Raw genomic sequence first — 16,854 nt, 5'->3', positions numbered from 1 at the left:
TTTCTAAATTTTGGATAACTAGCGGAATAATGATGGCCCTAGTCAGTGTAACGTAAACATGACGTTATGCGTTATTTATTAAGTGAATTGTATGAAAGAATTATACGTGGTCTTCGTAAATCTCTATTGTTGGCCCATTTTACATAGATACATTTTAAACACTAAGAAAACTGCTGAAAACCGGCAAGGAAGAAGGAGCAACTAGAATGATGAGATTTTTTTTGCAGGTTTTCCGAGCAGTTGTGGATGCAACTGTCGAGACGTTAATAGTCATTAGTATTATTTTTAGGTTATGCATAAATATTGTCCATATTTTTCAAATATTGCCTTTTTCTTTGCATCTCTGTAGGTCAGTTGTTTCTATGCGCTATTCAAAACCGCTTTCTTCGATCTTTAAATTTTAGTATAGTTTGAATATCTTTTAATAGTTTGAAATCGTTGCGTGCTACACGGAACTTTATCTCGAGCTCAGCCTCTAACGATGTACGTGAAAAAAAAGTGTCTTTTTGACGCCTACTTTAATTCGACTTTTGCAGAAAAAAAAACACCTCTTCAAGTGCCTGGGTATATTTGTGTATTGTACGACGAAGGCGCTGTAACTCTGTAGGCTCTGAAGGACGTTAAAAAATGGTTTGCAAAGTTTAAGATAGTCTAAAGTTAGTACCTGGAAAATGCACCCCTTTGTTGGTCATTCAATGTCGATAAGAGGGCATATTTTATTAAAACTTTACCGGAAAAATTGACAAAAGAAATTATCTGCAGGTACTCGACTATTTGTCAGACGTTTTGAGTGCAGCATTTCATAAAAAAAAAATAGAAGCTTGACCACCCAAAAAATTGAGCATTGTCTTTCGACATCTTTACCGATATCAAGGAGCACGCAGCCAGAACGACACACTCCTACATGAAACTGTTATGCATGAAAGGAAGTGTGTTTCTAGGTGGATCGACGTCAGACTAGAAGCGTCCTATCAATTGGTAGAGGCTAAGAAAGCTCAATGACCGATGAGTATCTGTATATGTTGCAGTAGTATCGCGTACACCAGGTTACCATACCGAATAGCCCCGACTGACAGCATAAAGTCACCCTTCTGTAGCACAGTCACAAGCTAGGCATGGCAAAGATTGTTAGAGCCACCCTTCAAAAGACTGAGTGGAAGATCTTTTGCGCCCACCGTATTCTCGAGACCTCTCGGACGGATTACGGCCAAACGAAATTTGCAATCGTACATTTGACAACTGAGGATTTAAATTATGCAAGCTTTGAAGTCGCTAATTCGATAATGCAGTATTTCCAACTTTATCTCCTGAGTAAAATACATATATTTAACATAATTTAGCTTAGCTTTCCGGTTATTTCGTGAATATCAACAATGCTAGGGGTTTTGCCGGAAACCTTGTATTATTTTTCCTTTTAACACAATTCGTATGGTTCGTCCTGGTTTTCAGACCTGAACTAGGACTTGTTTAATTTTATGCATAAATTTATTAAAACATTTCTTGCCATGTTTACTTCTTGGCAATGACGTGCGGGCATCGATCTCAAGACTGTAAAATAACTTAATCGCTAATCAATAGTGAAGAAATAATTTTAAGTTTACTGATACCGTGCCTGTATGCAACTATATTATATACTAATGCCAAAACTATTCCAGCTCTTAATTCTGTAACGCTTTAACAGAAGGCCATTTTGGTACTTCAAAAATTCGACCTTTACTTTGACAGTAATATTATGGTTCATTATTTCACTCTGCTAGCTATGATAGAAATATATACATAGTATCTCAAAAATACTCCAAAAACGCTTTACTTTATAGAAGAAGTCATGGCGTATATATGGTTTATGATTGATATTAGCATTCATATAATCAGTGACTTAGTAAAGCCTGCGTTAATACGAACCTGCGCTCTTTCGTACTTAGCTGTTACCTTAACAATGCTTTTCAACAACGAGACATGTAGTTGAAGCAGGATAAATAACTATAGCTATGGAAATTTGCATGTGAATACGGCAGAAAAATATTAACTAATTATTTTTTTTAAATTAAACGTTTTTATTAAAGTAAATCAGTACCTCTTTCAGAGATTCCCACATATGCTCCCATGGGCCATAAGTCGGGGCCTTAATTGTTGATGATAACTGACTAGACATGATAAATACGTTCATAGGATCTGTTTACGAACCTGAACTTTGTCGAAAAATCATACGGTAAAGTAGTTGCTTAATAGTGGCAGCAAGCAAAAAATGGAACACACGTTCGACATTCATTATTAAAAACACAAACTATTATATTAATGGAATCAAAAAAATTAACAAATACATAGACTGAATGTGTTTTTCCTCTCAGCGTATTGTCTACTTAGACGCATAGTACGTAACGAGAATGCACATATATTAACTTGAAAAGTTTAGCTTATATTTGCTACAAACCCCGCTTATCTACCGGCTGGCACAAAATCCAAGCCGAACGTTGCTTACTGAAGTTGGCAGCCCATTATACTTAACCAAGCAACTGGTAGTACACCGGTCAATCAATCAATAAGCAAAAACTTTTTGGGCGTCGGCTCCGCTTAAATTCATTATACTACTGGCCAATTAGGAACTTCTTAGCATCGCATTTTTTTTCAATCACCACCACCTACGACTACGCACCATGCCCGGTATCGCTTTTCAGCGTTGCCTCGAACGTGGACTATCCAGTCTTAAACATCTTCTTCAAGATTTTTTACGGGTTGCAGGTCAATACAACGATGTATGCCATGTGGGCTAAATTTCAAACACACATTGTGTGGATTATTGACATGTCTACTGACCCGATCTCGAACCTTGCTTGCTACAAGTACTTCTAAATTTACTACGCAAACATGTCACTTATACCACCACTAAGACTAACTTGACGCGATCAGTGCCGCCTGATAAAATACAGGGAAAAGCAGGGCAATGTCTTTGAAGCTGATCGTAGAATTTTCATTCCTTTGCACTACAAAAGCTTCACGTTCGGCAAAATTCCCTCAAGTTGTCTTAGTGCTTTTTCTATTCACAGGAGTATCTGCGTTCGTTTTAGCTCGTTCGTGAGGCAATCAATCAAATGACCATTTTGGTGACTCTGTCCATGTGGTGCGTGTAACGAACCCACCCTGAGGATGTCATGTTCAGGAGCCCCTTTTAAGAATAGATCTTTAGCCCAGTGGCCACGTACTTCTATTGATCTCGAGGTCAATTTACGATTATCATGAAATATGTGAATTCCATTGTCGAATTTTAGTTTGTACACGTTTCTAGTGTGCAGTATTGTATCTTCGTTGTTGAGCCAACCGTACGAGGTGTTGTTTATTTGACAAAGCTCATGTCCTTCTTGGCTGAGCCCAAAGCGAGTAAAACCTTATGAATTTTTCTTCGATTACAATGGGTTCACTGATGAAGGAAACAACGAAATTTTTGCAGTGAAACTGCTGCTGTGAAGGGCGCTTGCGGCGAAAGCAGGTCTATCAAGATGTACACGTGGCAAGTCGCCTTGGTCGAGATGCGAGCTCACACTAACGATACGGCAAGAACGTGTGGTAAATGGATAGCATTGGTAGTCGACCAATACTGTTGCAGATTGCCGAAATCTTATAAGAGCCAGGTACTGCAAATTATTTATTAAATAATTACATCGAATACAGAGAATATAAGAACATCGAATATAGGAAAATAAATGTTAACCCGACGTAGAGAGAAATACTGCATGCTTTTCAACAACAGCTGTAATTCAGGCTACTGTTCCATTGTTTCCTCCAAAATCAACTTCCTCAACAGTAAAAAAAGTCGCTGTTATTCCCTTATTCTCTGTCGTAGCGGTCGCTTATATGTGAAATTATACCGCTAAGAGGCTCGACTTTATCAATCGTTGTATGAAGATCGTACTTCTAAATTTCCTCGACACAAAAATTATATGCTCGACACGTCAGCATAACGAAGGCCTAGCGCTAAAATATATACACGCACTATTGACCAACTGTAAAGCGAATGCACCCTATTTACGCAAAGTGTATACGTGTATGTCAAAATATATGAGACTGTATCAAACATGTAGCGCTATTAGTTCGAAAATATCCTAATTGTGCAACTAATCGGTAGTGCAGTAATTTCCATTAACTTCAGGCATACGCGACAACCCCCATTACCTACATACACCGTCTAACCTAACAAAAACAAGAAATGTCGTCAGACAGGTGTCAACATCTGTCACATGTTCGAGGTTTGATGCCACACCGAGCGTGCAGTTTCTACTGTATCTCGGCTCCCGCCAATGGGTCTTGCGCCCTGCTGCTATCTGAATTACAATTAGCCCATGCGACTGTGTCAGATGTACATGTCTAGGTTCGCGCCTAACAACGACACAACTATTAGAGTTCCACCCTCGTTCATCCCAAGACTTCAGACCCTAGATCTTAACTGTGAGCGAACATCTATCTTTCTCATGCAGAAGGGCGGACGATGACGGGTACCAACAAAAGCGGCAGTAACACGAACAATACTTTCACCACACGGCTATAACCACGAGAAGCAAGAGACTAAGGGGCCTATGCAGAGAGAGCACCGCTATCGCCCTTACCGCTACCCTGGAATGCCCCATCCTCCGACCTCTTTTCGCCTTACTTCTCTATGGGCTCAATCGTTCATCGTAAGCTAAAGCTTTCCCCTTTATAGGTTTCCACCGCAATGGTGGTTGCGGTAACCAGGGCAGAGTCGGTCTTTTCTGGCGATAGGCCAGACCATTACCATCTCAAATGACATGACCACTGCCACAACTTGAGCCAGCTACCCCTAGCATTAAGCTTCGTCTCACGTGCTTCTACAACTTGCTCATCCGCTGTTTCTTTTAGCAGCTCGTGCACCATTGTATCCACGATGGGGTGTGGAACTATACCAATGCGACTGCGCAGGCGATCTTTTACCTGCAATGATATGCGACAGCCCCACTACTCTATACCACCACCTCACAACGAGGTTGAACTCTTTGACGTCGTCGTCACTTATTCCATGGGCGAGCTAAACGCTAGTCCATTTGCAAGTCAGAGATCTATGTGTGTATATATATATATAGAGAGAGGAGAGAGAGATCCGCTAGGGCAGTGACGAAAATGAGTTCGTGGGGTGTGTCGGTGAAAAAACTAGAGTTTTTGTCGTCGTGTGGACACGAAGTTGTAAATAAAGCGACATGATAAACATGAACGGGACGGCGGCAGTGCGTAACGATTTGCGGCTTAAGCATTTTATATCCCATGATGTGTTTTTCTAAGTATACGGACCAAAGTGAAGTACTCAACCAACCGAGTTTAGCTAAATTCGTGGAGCTACATCTGCAAACAAACGAGCTCGATAAAATGTACTACGATAGACGTAATCGTTTCTTCTTCTCCAATACGGGGCGACATATTTTATTCAACGATGAGGTCAGTTAAGATTTATTCAAATAGAAAGTTAGAGAAACGTATACAACGGAGGACTTTTACAGGGTATTTATTTCAAACGGTACAATCCTCAGCTCCTAGCCCCTTTGAACTTTTTCGACACTGTTTGTGGGCGAATTTAGCCTTCGCTGAATTGCTTGAGATCCCCGTCTCCTGTCTCCTGCAAGTTATGCGGTGTTCCTAATTCAAGCCCTACTTTAGTCTTACTGACGCGTAGTCAATGCTAGAGCCACTCCCTGTACGATTCCCGAATTATAATTGTTGTGTAAAACGCGGTGAAAACCATCTGCTCCTTTAAACCATATCCGAATGCCTATCTGTTAGTCTTTTTCATCCTCATCCGTTTCGGCTGTATTGGATACACTGTGTACCATCCGTCTGTCGCTTAGCAACGATAACTTTCTAACGATAAGCTGTATTATATATATCTAATATGGCTATCAGTACTAGTGAACCTGTCAATCGATCTTGTGGCGGACAGATAAATAATAAAGGTTTTGAACGGCCCAGTTGATTTAACTAGAAATGAAATAACGATATCCTAACTGATGCAACCGCAACGCACGGATCGCGCAAAGTACGCGTTGTGTCTAATAGCAATGAACGAACGAATGGTCCTGGCAGGAAGAACGACCGAAAAAAAAATGGCACAGCGAAAAACAATCTTCGTTTGAAACCTCAGGACGGATGATCAGTCGGTTATTAGTGCCACTGTTGTTAATTCTGTCGTCGAATGTCACCTGCATTGACGGATGAAGAAAGGTCCAGAACTGACCCTATTACTTAAGAGCGGAGCATTACTAAAAACGGACAATAAAACGAGGCATAGATTTAAGATATGGAAGATCTACTGGAATTGGGGGTAAGCTGGCAGTCAGCCCCCACAATGACCTAGATAGTGAACGAGTAGATGGCAGTTGCGAAAATCGTTTTTTTTTTTTTACTTCGTACTCCTTTGTCACTATAAAATAAGCCAGCAGTTATCGCAGCACACGTTATTATTAAAAGCTTTGTGTTTGTGGTATCATTTCTATGGCTGGTGCCGGATTGGCCACTGGCAAAGCATCTGTCCGTGGAAGTTAAGAGAATGCTACCGTATAATAACACTGTCATAGAACTTGAGGGTCCACTGTTTAAACAAATAACCAACTCTACCTCTTGACTGTGCGAATATACATGGTATATTCAAACGTAATACAGATCTAGCATGATTAGAGCATTGGCTTAGATTATACCGTTACAAGATTTAACCTGTATACGAAGCTAATGGCAGTTCATTTCGAACCCTTCATATTTTAACTAATGGTTACCCTATGTCCGACTTGTTAAGCAATGCACATATTGGAATGTCACATTGACTATAAACGCAAGTCCTTAAAATGTCAAGCACCGATCTGAAACGTTTCACAAGCAAAGCTAGGTGTATCCGTCCTTCTGAGCATTTTCTCAGCAGAGTCGTCATGTAGCATCGATGCGGAACTCAATTTCAAGCTAGGCAAAATATTTCTTCAGTGAAAATCTTATGCCGTTTTTTCTTTGCTTCAGTTTTTGTTGTTGGCAAGTTGATGCGGTTCGTGGTCCTGTTTTCCCTTCGTTCACTTCCTCAGCTCGTCCATACCGGACCCACGCTATGCGCTTGTGCCGACGTAACGACCGCCGTTATCAGGATGTCCATACACGTGCCTTATAGATAGGTCAATGTTGGCTCTTCTTTATTTGGCCAGTAGATCGAGCAGTTTATAGCCGAGCTGGCTACAATCCAAATAGCAGTAGCAGTAGCAGCAGCATTAACAAAACCTTCTCATCTCTGCGTTTCCCTAACCCTCTTTTCTCTTACCTTTTTCAACCCCTCTCGCTTATTCGATCTGCTATGTGCCTCGCTTTTAGCGACGGGTTGTAATGGCTCCGCTAGTAAACATTTGCTCGGGGGGTCTCTGCTCTTGCTCAGCTGGCACGATGACGCCATCGCCAGATACCAGCATCCGTACTGGCTCTCTCTTGCTCGAATAGAGTAAACTAACGCTCTGGATCTCTTTCATCTCGTTTGATCACCGCCCCAGCAGCAGACTAAATGTTGCGTAGTAGTGGGTGTTGGTTCTGGCCGAAAGCTACCGGTCGGCCATTGCTTGACGACCGAAAGACCTCGGAAGACCGATGGAAAATTGAGAGACGAAGAGGGAGATTTCCGAATTGAACCAGCAGCCGCAATAGCAGCTGCTACTATTACTGCCACCCTCGTTGTTGCTGCTGCTGCTTTACCTTTCGCGGGATTATCATTGCTTAATTTACTACTTGTTAGTGTGAGATGCCCGCGCACCTTGATAACGACGTTAACGCCTTCTCGAAGGAGACAGACAAGTAGCATAACGACACACAGACATAAAAGGGGTATGTGTGTATCCGAACGGAAAAGGCCGAGAAGGGACCCACAAGATATTTATCTTCGAATACTCTTCGCGGCGGATCTTTGTATTTCTTCCACATAGCAGCATCTAATATCAGTACTGTAATAATGCTATTGTTCAAGTGAAACAATGGATTTGGGGGAAGGTTTATATAGTGAAAGCGTATTTCCTGCCAGCATGCGACAGTATCGCAGAGACTGACATTGCTGAAGCTGTTTTCACCAATGTATTTTGTACGTACGGTAGCCCAAGCAATCGCTTGATCAAACTGAGCGGAGGATTCAATCAGCTTTGTCTAACAACATATATATATATATATATAGCGTTACGGTAGAGCCCTCGTAGTCAATCGGCGGCGACCGCGACAACTTCGAACCTGAGCAACGAACTTACTGTAAACGATAAGTTTTTTTTTGGTTTCGAACAACTTATGATTCGTTTAATGTATGCATGCGTATTATGTCAGATTATTATTCTGAACTAGCGAGAAACTAGTTCTATCGAAAACACTAAAATACATATATATATATAGATCTGGGGCAATGGTGGGCCTAACAACAGACATAAATCCATCTTTGTGCTTGTTGCTGTGCGACTGACTATATTGGATACTATAAATGGACTCCAAATCACGCTCGTATTACAGCTATGACACGACTATTGTGGAACTGCGATCGTCTTACGCGTACACCTCGATGAAGACAAATACCCTCTAATGAAGACACAGTTCAGTGTATGCTTTCGTTAATAGTAGAATTCAATTGTAACGACCGTTTTAGTTTCGGATAAAAAATGAACACATTTATATAGGTAATTTGTGTAGAGCACGTTCTTGAATGTATACGTATGTAGAAGCCAAAATTTACGTGTAATCAGCACTCCAGATGTTCAATATACCCATATGAGACTTTTGTCTTGCTACACGTATAGATGTCAATCCTTGCCCGCGATATTGTGGATGTTTGTGACAATACTAGATATAGATAGATATCGTAATGAGGCACCCAGAACAAAAACTATGTGATTTTAACAACAATTTTAATTTACAATTACCTTCTTTCACGCTTTTCATCTAACAAATTACCGTAAATTAGTTCACTCATAAAGACATCATGGTAATTTAGAAAGTATAGTTTGCTCACTACGTATCTCCTCCAAAAAAAAAAAAAAAAAAAAAGGATTTTTAAGAAGTTTCAGGTGTACGATAGTTACAAAAGAATATGAGCTTCGCTATAATCGCAACTAGGAATCGAACCTGGATTACACAAAGTGAAAAGAGGAACACCTCGTCGTCCTGCAGGAACTAGAAAAATTCATTAAAGTTGATTATTCTCATTTATATTCGTTTGCCAACCTATATAATACATATATATGTATGTATGTATATATATAGATTGCGTGTAGCCGTATAAGCACTTCAGCACAACCTTTCTATGGAGATACAGTAAGCATATGCTGCGCACCCTTTATAAAACAGGGTGATCGGGGTGCTCTTTTTAGTCAGCTTTTAACAGTTTTCGTTGCAGAAACTGTAGAGAATTAATTATGGGAGGAGAGAAAATGTTTTTGTTTCTCGCAGAACACCCATAGGACAATTTCCCTGCTAATGTGACTTAACAAGCTGGGTTTTTGTCCGAGATTTCTCGAATATTGAAGTCGGTAGGATTACATGTCTCACGGATAAAGCAGAATATTTAGCTAGACATTTAAGTAAGCACGGCGAGTTTTAGTTAAGAAGTGTGTAAAAATTGTGAATATCGTTTATGAACCCGTGTAGAAAATTTGGGACAGTCACCTGAGGTACATGAAGTTTTGATATATTAACGGCAAGCCATGCCGTTTGCATTGCTGTTGGATTGTATAAACTGTACTTCTATCAGTATTTAACTATTACCCCTTGAAATATAAGTGGATGAAGCAAATCATCAAATCGACGACCCCTACAACGATATAGCGAAATCAAGCAACATAACAGACACGATGAAGTGAGTAGGGAAGAACCGGGGTAGCAACAGCAATGGCAACGGGCAGGAATAAGCTCGTGCCTAGCTATGCTTTGTAGCGGGGACAAAAGCGAGTTGTGGTGCCGCCAACAGCAGCAGCACCAGCAGGCCACTAACCTATATGAGGTGACAGTGTGGCCGGGCATCCTGAGTACCAAACGCCGTCGGAGGCTTTTGGGATAACAGTGACTGTCAGACGTTCGTGGACAAAGCTTTACAGATGAGCGCACTCGATTACGTTAGCAGTGGCAGCCTTTTCGCTGGAGGTTTGCTTGCGCACTCGTTGATGGCTAGCCAAAAACACACAACTACTGGGGCCAACAGGAGCAGTAGCAATCCAATCGCAGCAGGAGCTGCAGGCATAATATCAGCGACAACGACGACAGTATGATGAGGACTCTTCCGCTCAGGTGGGTCTTATCCTCTTCGTTCATTCCATCCCACATCGCAGGACAAAGACGGACGCATACGCTAAGAGGAGGCGTAGCGGGAGTCCTTGCAAATCTTGGCATGAGCTCGCTGGCGCATTGACTGCCCTCGAAGGAGCTCTGCCTGCCGCCCTTTCAGGAGCACAACACAACGCCTGTAGACGACATGGATGACGACAAAAACGATAGTACAGCTCAGACCCGACAGAAGCACTACCAGTTAGAATGGCGGACACTGAGTACATTGTATACGGGACTGTAGAGGGGTAAACGTAAGAACAAAGCGGGGCGAAGAGGGAACAGCAGCAGCGGCGGCGGCGGCGAGGCAATCGAATCATTCGTTTCGAATTTACATCTCCTTCAGCATCGTCGCTGTGGCTCGACCAGCCACCCCACCGCTGTAAATCGTTTATCGGTGTAGTCAGTGCCATGGCTAACATCGACTTCATCTCGCCTTCGTAGAGGATCGCCTGTCAGCAAAATCGATGATGTATGTATGAATGAGACGATTGCTGGAGATGGTTCCATTTCGTCGCCTTTACCTGAACTTTGAAAGCGACTATTCAATTCATGATTCGGCTTGTGGGAACTGAGTTTGCGAGCGTGTCTAGGATGTTTCATTCGGCCGTTTTTACTGTTGTTATCTGCGAACGGAGACTAGCAGAAGCGAGCGCGTATTACCAAGCATCTATATACAATCAATCATTAAAGATTACGTAGTTCTCAATGGAATCTATTGTTTCCTTACAATTATTCTCCTGGTTGATTTAATACTTTCGATATCGATAAGTTTTACGAGTATAGCATGTCAGTATATGACCGGCAGTGAAAGTAGATAAGGTATACCTGGGTTTATCCTATCTAATAATAGAGCACAGATGACGCCACAAATAAGCAGGGCCAACGCAAATCTAACGACCCGCATCGATATGCATAAGCATTAGCGAGAGTTAGGGATTGCTCTACTAGTATAGCAGAATTTTCAATAGTACTTATCTGCGCGTTAGTTCATAACCTCACGAATGATCCTTCCCTTTCCCTTTGCCTTTGAACCTACACTGCTCACTATTTTCTTTGCTTATTTATTTACTGTTTACGATCGAACCTATTTCCTTACCGTCATTTTCCTTTCCCCTCAATGCCGCTGGTATTTGCAAGTATATTGTATGTAGACGCTTCGTGATACTTAGCGTACACGTGTTCCAACCAGATTTGCTATGCCATTCTTATGGACCGCACAGCTCTGCACGTGGACAGTTCTACGTGCTTGACTTATTTGCCGTCAGATTGAGTCAGTCATCAGGCCACGTACGTTTACTATCGTACGCATTATCGTGCGTGCTTATACAAGCAAGCTGAGTGCATTCATCCTCATCTGCCAAACGGAAATCGTTTTTATCTAGGGGGTAGCAGGTGCCTCCGTCGCGGGACCGGAAAATGCACTGGTCCAAACGCCAGTTTTGGCAGCTTGTCTGCCGTGTTCGCGTTATGTGTCTTCAATGAGAAGGAGATGCCGCGCATAGAATGCCGTTATCTCTTTTCTCTTTGGTCCCATTCATCTACCGGCTTTCCTTTTGGTGCATAACTTTTGCGGGACGAAACTGAAAGAATACGGAGACCAACGTTGCTGTTAACAATGCACACCGCGCGCTTGTCGTACAAAAATGCTCTGATCGGGTCCAACCACGACGAAAACGGGAAATAGTGGACGGGACGGTCCCACGATGTACTCTCGAATGTTTCAGAGGAGTTTATGGGGACAGAGGCAAGGCAGTGAAGTTGACGAGAGCTGACACGTACTAGGGATAGAATAAGAAAAGTAGGTACGAAAAAGGATGTAGATGAAAAGGCGTTGCTTGGATGGACGTAGTTCTCGAAGTGGATTGCTGATGATCGCTGACATCAAACTTGTTCACAGACAGGCGCTTATTCACGTAGGCAGAAATGGAGAACGGGGGACGAAGCAGTAGTAACATGGGGTTTTGTAAGGGTGTTACGGCCCAAGGACAAACAAATATGAAAGGGAATATTTTATGCGTGTTTGAGGAGCGAGTCAACTCGAAAAAAAGTGATGGAAATCGACGTTTTGAAGCTTCCAAACACGTTGCTTCCATTCAGTCTGCACGAAATGTTAGAAACTATATAGTGACATAACGTAACATGGTGTGTGGCGGACTAGGAACTGTAACATCACACGTTCGAAAGATGCTAAATGTAGTACGTTGTCGTCTAACAAGCTACCATTAACTATTGCATGCCTTATAATATTAAGTTCCATAGCTCCTTATTGTCAACGGTACCTGTAGATTTGGTACACAAAAAAAAAGGATATTTGTGTCAGATACATTTAGCATTCATTGCCATTGGCAGCAAAATGAATTGTAGATTAGGTGTATAATTTTTAAAATTATGGTAATGTAGTGCTCACTCGATCGAATCCACCGCGCGCGCAGGACCGTTGAACTGGCCTAGTTTTATATTTAGTTGATGGGGATAGGCCTTAGGAGACAGATAGAGTGGGTTTCAACTCATATTGACAGATACAAGTTTCGTCATCTCTGACGATAGACTAGTCCCTAGGAGAGAAATCGTTGCTAATGATAGGGATGTATACTAATTTGCATGTTAGGGAGATTTATTACGCTAGGAACGTTCACTCGGTGGCGAAAGAGGGGCGTAATTTGTGTGGTTCACTATTCGTACGATGGCGCCGCGTAAAATTAGCGTATACCTTTACAAATATGATTCACTTAATTGTTTGGCCAGAATAAGTCCAATACACGAATGGCGACTGTACACACTATGGCTATTCGGTCTACGTACGATGTACGTATTTATGGTGCTTCGATTGTCATTGTAGAAACCATGCGCCCGTAATTAAGCCAAAGAGCGAAAGGAAGTTATAGTATGTATAGTAAATACAGTAAAGAGGTACCTTTTTTTTTTTTCTGTTAAATGAATATGAATGCTAACATTTATGGCGCTGGAAATTTGCTTATACTCATAAATGCTTTAATGACGTCTATTAACTTACCGCATTAACTATATGAGATTTTAGGCTATTGCTCTTTTGCTTCTCAAGCATAGTTTTACTTGAGAAAAACCCTCACAAAGCAATGTCCAAGGAGGGATTTCCATAAAACGGTATCGACTAGCACCGCGAATACCCGCTATAAAATAAATCTCTGTAACAAGTATCAACAACGAGATCCAGACTCAAGAATGATTGTGTCCCTTCTAGAATTGCCGACCCAAAGCTTTTTCGGTAAACTTCAGGCGTATACACCGAACGGCCACCATACTCAACATGGTATTGACTATAGCCCTTCCGTCAAATAAATTTGTTAGCTCCGAACTTAAACACGAGTGCACACCTTAGACACGCCAACGGAGCAAAGTCATCTTCAGAATGTCACGTATAATTTCGGCCAAGTTGTAGTGTATAGACATGAAATGACTACGTTATTATTAGTATTCCCAATGTACCGTGGAAAATATCCACGCGATGCCCTCTAGAACCACTTTGGGATATAGGCCGCACTCGCAGCATGCATAGCTATAACTTTCGGTATAGTAACGTGTGTTGATAAATCCTGCCATATCAGCGTCGGGCCTTCCATTTGTCCAAAAACCATTTTGTTTAACAACTTTCAGAGGCCGTTACTGTCACGGGGGCTGACCACCTAAATGTTCTCTTGTACCCTGTGAAATTTTACGCCCTTTTAGTTTTCGATCAGAATGTTATAAATACAGTTATCTACAATAAGTTAGTATTAATCAGCTAGTTTTAAATTAAGAGCTTTTGGCCAAGTTTCAATCGTTAGACGTCCTTCAGTCGTGTCATAGTATCATACATAAAGTATATATAGAAACATACAGTATAGCTTAGACGAAAACCATACATGAACATGGATAACCTATACATCATAGAACAATGGAGGTTTTTCCGATTGGAATTAGAATGTCGCGAAGAGCCCCTGCGAAATAGACCTTTCCGCCATCCGGAGCTGCGGTGGTGAATTATACAATGTCATAAAACTTGTCTTCGAGAACTTAATTTTATTTTACCGTTAGGGAAAAGATCGTCCGTTGTACTAAACAACTCCCAGCTTCCCCATAGGTTCGTATTAGGTTTTTTGATTGGCACTTGTCCCGTTTTCAAATCCACAACACAGACTGTATTCGGTATGGACACGCTTCTTCTATAGCGCAATAAGCGTCTATTACTCGGTATTTGGAACTCTGTTCTAGATAGAATACCATGAGGGACGTTCTAAGTAAAAGCTTAGATCGATGATTTACGGATTGCTCGTTCAGACCCGTATCAAGTCAATACAATATCAAATAGTTGAATAATGATTATGACAAATAGATACGATGAAGATCAAGTAATGCTAGTCGCCTACTTTAATAGTTGTTGCGTAAAAACGTCATTCATTGTACGTACATGATCTTCGTCACCAGGTTTCGTGATAGGCAAACTCTTCTTAAAGAGCAACCAGATATGCAAATCGACGCGTAAACCTATTTAGACGACCAAAATTAGGCTAGACTTTAGACATTATCTCAGTGAGCAAGTGAGAATTTCCATCTAGCAATCAGAGCATTGAGTAAATTCACGGAACTTTTTTTTTATTCGATAACCAAGCCAGCTTCAAAATAGAGCTACATATTTCAAGCTGATTTTTAACGACGATGCAATTTCGGATGGCGCCGCGGATGGTTGCTAAACGAATTACTTTCTAAGCGGAATTATATGTGGCAAATCTTTACCTACAGTTGTCCGCTGCCGGGAGGTCTCCAACATCTCTGGTCGTGACACGCTTGATAGCCAAACAGAATTGTACGGTCAGAGCCTTCGTTATTAATTGTTATTCTCTCACGAAATTCTTTTTCTCCCAGCAGGCCGAATGGCGTCACTGGAAGGCCTTAACATATTCAAAGGTGAACTTTCTCGATAGCACTGCCTATGCAATTACGTTTTCTAATCTACGTTGGTCTGTAGAAGCCCATGTTTGACCGCTAGTCTCCTTATTAGACCGTTCTTATGTTAAGTCTATTTATCACAGCTGTAGCTCCCTGTAGCGGAGAAACTGGACGCGAACGTCAAGCAAACACAGTAGCCGAATTTCGTCTGTCGACACACTGGTCCAACCTGACCGAATTAGAAAAACGTCTCTTATAAAAACATAGAGATGAAGAAATTTATTGAGCAATTAGTGCTCTTAAAACAATAGCATCTCGTACAATGTAAATTATAAACATAGCCGGTATCGTTGCACAGCTGATTTCTTAACTGCGCAGAAATCGCTTGAGGTTAAGCTGCGTAGCGTGACACTCGAAGCACTGACAACTGCAGTTGCCTCGGGCGCGGTATGGCAAAATGAAACTCTCATGTCTTCCAAGCCTCCTAAAGATACGTAAAGTAACTATTACTATGTCATTCACCTTCATCCCTTATAAATTTGTTGCTTTTATATGGCGTGCTTCGGGCGGTCTATGGCGGGCAATCTGTGCACCTTGACGCAACGTCAATGACTGTCCGCGAGGATCTCGTCCACCCTTGGATCCAGGTGAGGTTTGTCCAGGACCGCTGGCAGAAGTCGGAGTCGGAGTCGGTGATGGGGTGTCTCGGGATGCTCTCAAATTGTTATCTGGCCCAACGGTCGACGCTGTAGAAGCCTGAGGTTTGCGCACTGCCAGATGGACTTGCCGTTCCGCCTCTTCAAATGAATCCTGCAACAACACCAAATATATACAAACATATTTAACAAGTATATTATATGAGCAGGCATAATTTGGAGTATGTTAGAATCTGTTATGGGATTAACGTTTAACAGCATTGGAAGTGAGTGTAAGCAGAGGTAAAGAAAGTGGGCATTACCTAATCATGTGTATAATTGCGTCCCATCGGGGTTTGCCATAGGTGAAGATTTTCCAATCATTTGGAGTTTTTAAACCTTAAAAGCTTGATTGTTTCGAGCAAATTAACGAATTTTGCAATATTCACCTTGTAATTTTTGTACTTTGGGGCCAAGTTGACGTAGAGGATTGTATTGAACTTGCAATGACAAGGCTTTATCCAGGGGTTCTGGAAACCAGAACAACGTAAGGTTTTTAGTGAACAGAATAGAGGTTTTGGCCATCAGACTATACGATAATACAACTGCAAAAGCCGTTTCAACTTTACGACGAGTTAGCATACTCTGCTCTGATGCAAAAAGCTTTTGGTGTTGGAGATACTGTTTTCACCCGATCAAAATTTGATCGAGTAACGGTAAAATTTACCTTTACTACTTTTTTCCGTATTAATTTTTGAACACAACATAGATCTACTATCAATGTTGCCGTTTTATTGCCGTATCTTTCCCTTCTAGTCTATACTATCTAGACATGTTATAGGAACAGAGGATTAATCCTTAGGCGTTCGTCAAACAAGCAAGGGTTATTTCTTTTAAATATTCTTATTTTCTTTCCCATATTCCTCCTAATAACAATACCTAACGTTAGCGCTTGCATGTATATTTCTATTCGAATATGCGGGTGGGATACATCCGTAGG

General features: G+C 41.5%; 1 protein-coding gene across 8 annotated transcripts in view; it reads right to left on the bottom strand.

Moving 5' to 3' along the window:
- Positions 1-16,854, bottom strand: part of LOC111254451 (uncharacterized) — a 37,731-nt gene that overhangs the window by 16,773 nt on the left and 4,104 nt on the right. For 5 of the 8 annotated variants that reach the window (XM_086974466.1, XM_086974463.1, XM_086974464.1 and 2 more), the window contains 2 exons: positions 16,304-16,384; positions 15,473-16,029 (listed from right to left, as the gene is read on the bottom strand). In XM_086974466.1, coding sequence (XP_086830592.1) covers positions 15,751-16,029; positions 16,304-16,384 — 360 coding nt within the window. In that variant the 3' untranslated portion in view covers positions 15,473-15,750. Of the gene's footprint in view, positions 1-15,472; positions 16,030-16,303; positions 16,385-16,854 lie in introns of those variants that run through there. The other 3 variants (XR_015316682.1, XR_015316683.1, XM_086974467.1) reach the window with 2 other exon arrangements.

The sequence above is a fragment of the Varroa destructor genome, unplaced genomic scaffold, assembly GCF_002443255.2.
Source record: "Varroa destructor unplaced genomic scaffold, Vdes_3.0 BEIS01000007.1, whole genome shotgun sequence".
In the NCBI taxonomy this organism is placed as follows: domain Eukaryota; kingdom Metazoa; phylum Arthropoda; class Arachnida; order Mesostigmata; family Varroidae; genus Varroa; species Varroa destructor.
The sequence above is the reverse complement of the archived record's forward strand: the minus strand, read 5'-3'. Positions and strand labels throughout refer to the sequence as shown.